A 3,647-nucleotide genomic window follows, 5' to 3' on the forward strand; every position below is an offset into this window, starting at 1 on the left:
GAAGAGAAATCGAGCGGGGAGAAAGAAAGAGAGAGAGGTAACGAGTGAGGGTGAATTGGTGGGTTAGTGTTATTTTATTTAAATTGGGAATGGGTATGGGAAGTGGGCATGGGTTATTAGGTGAGTATAAATGGGTATTCATGTCGGGGCAAGAGGTAATGGGTTAATTAAGAAGTAAAATGAAAATAAAAAAAAATGAAAAACTTACCTGCCCCCAGCCCAGCGCGTAGCACTAGACCTGGCACTAAGGGAAATTTCACACCTGTTTTTGTGCCACATGTATCACTGGGTGCTGGCCTGGAAGCTGATTTTTTGATATTGTTTTTTTGTTTGCATGAATCCCCGATACCCCCTAGCAGTTTGTACATCCATTATAAATATTCCACACCATTCCTACCTACTATATCCATGACTACAAAGGAAAACAAAAACTCTAACCTACTCTAACTAAAAAGAGAAAAACTAAGTTACGAATGCAATAAACATTGGGTTGCCTCCCAACAAGCGCTTGATTTAACGTCGCGGCACGACATAACATGTTCCCTCAAGCATCAACCAAGTCTATCGAGATTTTGTGATGATGAATGCCACCACCCCAATAGTTTTTAACTCTCTCCCTATTGACTAAAAATGTGCCATCGCTTTCGGGATCCCTTAGCTCAACAACTCCATGCTTCGTAGCCCGCACGACTTCAAACGGACCCGACCATCTAGACTTGAGCTTTCTAGGGAAAAGCTTCAACCTTGAACTGAACAACAGCTTGACCAGGTTCGAACTAACGATGCAAAATGTGTTTGTCATGCCATCTCTTTGTTTTCTCTTTATACAACTCCGCATTCTCATATGCGTGCAAGCGAAACTCTTCGAGCTCATTTAGTTGCAACATCCATTTTTCCCCAGCTAGATCCATACCAAAGTTGAGCTTCTTGATTACCCAATATGACTTGTTCTCAAGCTCAATGGACAAGTGACAAGCCTTCCCATAAACTAACCTGTACGGTAAAGCGCCAATTAGAGTTTTGTATGAAGTGCGATATGCCCATAGAACGTCATCTAGGTTGGTAGCACAATCCTTCCTACCTGCACTCACTGTCTTCTCGAAAATTTTGCTTCACCTCACTATTCGAAACCTCAACTTGACCACTAATTTGTGTATGATAAGCAGGTGCTACCTTGTGTCTCATCCCATACTTAGCCAAAAGGTTGCCCAACAGTTTATTACAAAAGTGAGTACCTCCATCACTAATCAAAGCACGCGGAGTTCCAAATCTCATGAAAATATTTTTCTTCACAAAGATCACCACTACCTTAGCATCATTCATCAGAAAAGCCACAGCCTCAACCTATTTTTGACACATAGTCAACTACAACCAAGATGTACCGATGGCCATTTGATGCTAGAAACGGCCCCATGAAGTCTATTCTCCAAACATCGAAGATTTCGACCTCAAGTATGCTCTTCAATGGCATCTTATGACTTCTTGAAATTATAGACGTCCTTTGGCACCTATCACATCTTTTCACAAAAGCATGTGCATCCTTAAACATAGTGGGCCAATAGAATCCCGACTGCGACAACTTTGCAGCCGTTTTGTCTCCACCAAGGTTCTCTCCATACGGTGATGCATGACAATCATGTAAAATTGCTTCCATCTCATCCTCAGGAACACACCGGCGCACCAACTGAACTACATAATTCTTAAACAAAAACGGCTCATCCCATAGATAAAATCTAATATCATGCATGAATTTTCTCTTACCACCCGGTGACAACTTTGACGTAGTCACCCCACTTACAATGAAGTTCACATAGTCAGCATACCATGCAGTTGTGCCAGCTGTGATGGGTAATAATTGCTCATCAGGAAAAAGTTTCTGAATTTTGTCCCTTTCATCAAAATGTGCGCGAGTTTCCAAACGCGTCAAATGGTCTGCTACTTGATTTTCTGTCCCTTTTTTATCCTTGGTTTCCACGTCAAATTCTTGCAAAAAAAGAACCCAACGAATTAGTCTAGGCTTAGCATCTTTTTTCTCAGTCAATTACCTGATGGTTGCATGGTCGGTGTAGACGATGACTTTAGTTTCCACCAAATAGGCCCTAAATTTGTCAAATGCCCATACTACCGCTAGCAACTCTTTTTCTGTAACTGTGTAATTTATCTAAGTTGGGTTTAGAGTTTTGCTAGCATAGTAAATTGAGTAGAACACTTTATTTTTCCTTTGGCCTAGCACATCCCCAACTATCGTGTCACTAGCATCACACATCAACTCAAAAGGTTCTCCCATTCTGGGGCGGTGATAATTGGTGCAATCACCAATCTCTTTTTCAGCTCCTCGTACTCTTTCAACCAATGCTCATCAAACTTTAAAGGCGTATCCTTCTCAAGCAACCTACAAAGGGGAGCATAAATCTTAAAGAAATATTTAATGAATCTATGATAGAAACCTGCATGTCCCAAAAGGTTTCTGACTCATGTGACGGAGATTGGAGGTGGCAGTTTTTCAATTGCATTCACTTTTGCCTTATCCAGCTCCAACCCATCTTTGGACACCTTGTGCCCGAGTACAATTCCTTCACGTACCATAAAATGGCAATTATCCCAGTTCAATAGGTAGTTCGTCTCTTCACACCTGGCAAGCACTTTACTCAAATTCGTTAAGCATTCATCAAAAGATGGTCTGAAGACCAAAAAATCATCCATAAATACTTCATAAAATGTTTCTACCATATCAGTGAAGATTGCCATCATGCATCTTTGAAAAGTCACAGGTGCATTGCACAACTCAAATGGCATTCATTTAAAAGCATCAGGACAAGTGAATGTGGTCTTCTCTTGGTCCTCTAGTGCAATTGATATCTGGTTATAGCCGGAATATCCATCAAGGAAACAATAATAGCCTTGTCCAGCCAACCTATATAACATCTGATCAATAAAGGGAAGGGTGAAGTGATCCTTTCTAGTAGTATTATTCAATTTTTCATAGTCAATGCAAATTCACCAACCTGTGACAGTCCTAATTAAAATCAATTCTTTATTATCATTTATGACCAAAGTCATTCCACCCTTTTTAGGCACACACTGTACTGGACTTACCCACGTGTTGTTAGATATGTGAATGATAATACCTGCATCGAGCCACTTTATGACTTCCTTTCTTACCACTTCCTTCATGATTGGATTCAAGCGGCGTTGGTGTTACACACCCGGTTTTTGCCCATCCTCCATGAGAATTTTGTGAATGCAAAATGCTGGGCTAATACCCCGAATGTTAGCCATGGTCCATCCAATTTCCCGCTTGTGATCTGTAAGCACGCGGAGTAGCTTTTTCTCCTACAAAATAGATAACTCAAAAGATATAACAACATGTAAAGTTCCACTGGCACCTAAATAAGCATGATGAAGATGAGAGGGTAAGGGCTTAAGTTCCAATTTGGGAGATTCTTCGATGGACGACCTGGGGGGAGGTGGCCAAGTTGGTCTATGTAGAGGCTCAAAATCGATCATTCCTTTAATGTAAGCACATGAATGAAGATGATGCTTCATCTCCTTCACATCATCATCCAAGTCAATAATGTCAAACAACATAAGTGCTTTCTCTAGAGAGTCATCCAGATATGCACTCACATTATTTTTTTTTCTTCTTT

At 40.7% G+C, this 3,647-nt stretch overlaps 1 protein-coding gene across 1 annotated transcript; it reads right to left on the minus strand.

Moving 5' to 3' along the window:
• Positions 1-776: 776 nt before the first annotated feature.
• On the minus strand, positions 777-2,748 carry LOC138900010 (uncharacterized). Its single transcript, XM_070186711.1, has 5 exons — positions 2,633-2,748; positions 2,271-2,392; positions 1,448-1,983; positions 1,082-1,344; positions 777-993 (listed from the first exon to the last, which is right to left on the minus strand). The coding sequence occupies exons 1-5, from the start codon at positions 2,746-2,748 to the stop codon at positions 777-779; spliced, it is 1,254 nt and encodes a 417-aa protein (XP_070042812.1).
• Positions 2,749-3,647: the final 899 nt, after the last annotated feature.

This window comes from Nicotiana tomentosiformis, chromosome 10, assembly GCF_000390325.3.
Source record: "Nicotiana tomentosiformis chromosome 10, ASM39032v3, whole genome shotgun sequence".
NCBI classification, from domain to species: domain Eukaryota; kingdom Viridiplantae; phylum Streptophyta; class Magnoliopsida; order Solanales; family Solanaceae; genus Nicotiana; species Nicotiana tomentosiformis.

Excerpts from the sequence above, each read along its gene's own strand:
- LOC138900010 (XM_070186711.1), bottom strand. The coding sequence starts at position 2,748 with ATGGCAATCTTCACTGATATGGTAGAAACATTTTATGAAGTATTTATG. Across the intron at positions 2,393-2,632 it reads TTGAGTAAAGTGCTTGCCAG|GTTGCTTGAGAAGGATACGC; the intron begins GTGTGAAGAGAC and ends TCCCCTTTGTAG. Across the intron at positions 994-1,081 it reads CGAGAAGACAGTGAGTGCAG|GTTAGTTTATGGGAAGGCTT; the intron begins GTAGGAAGGATT and ends TTTACCGTACAG.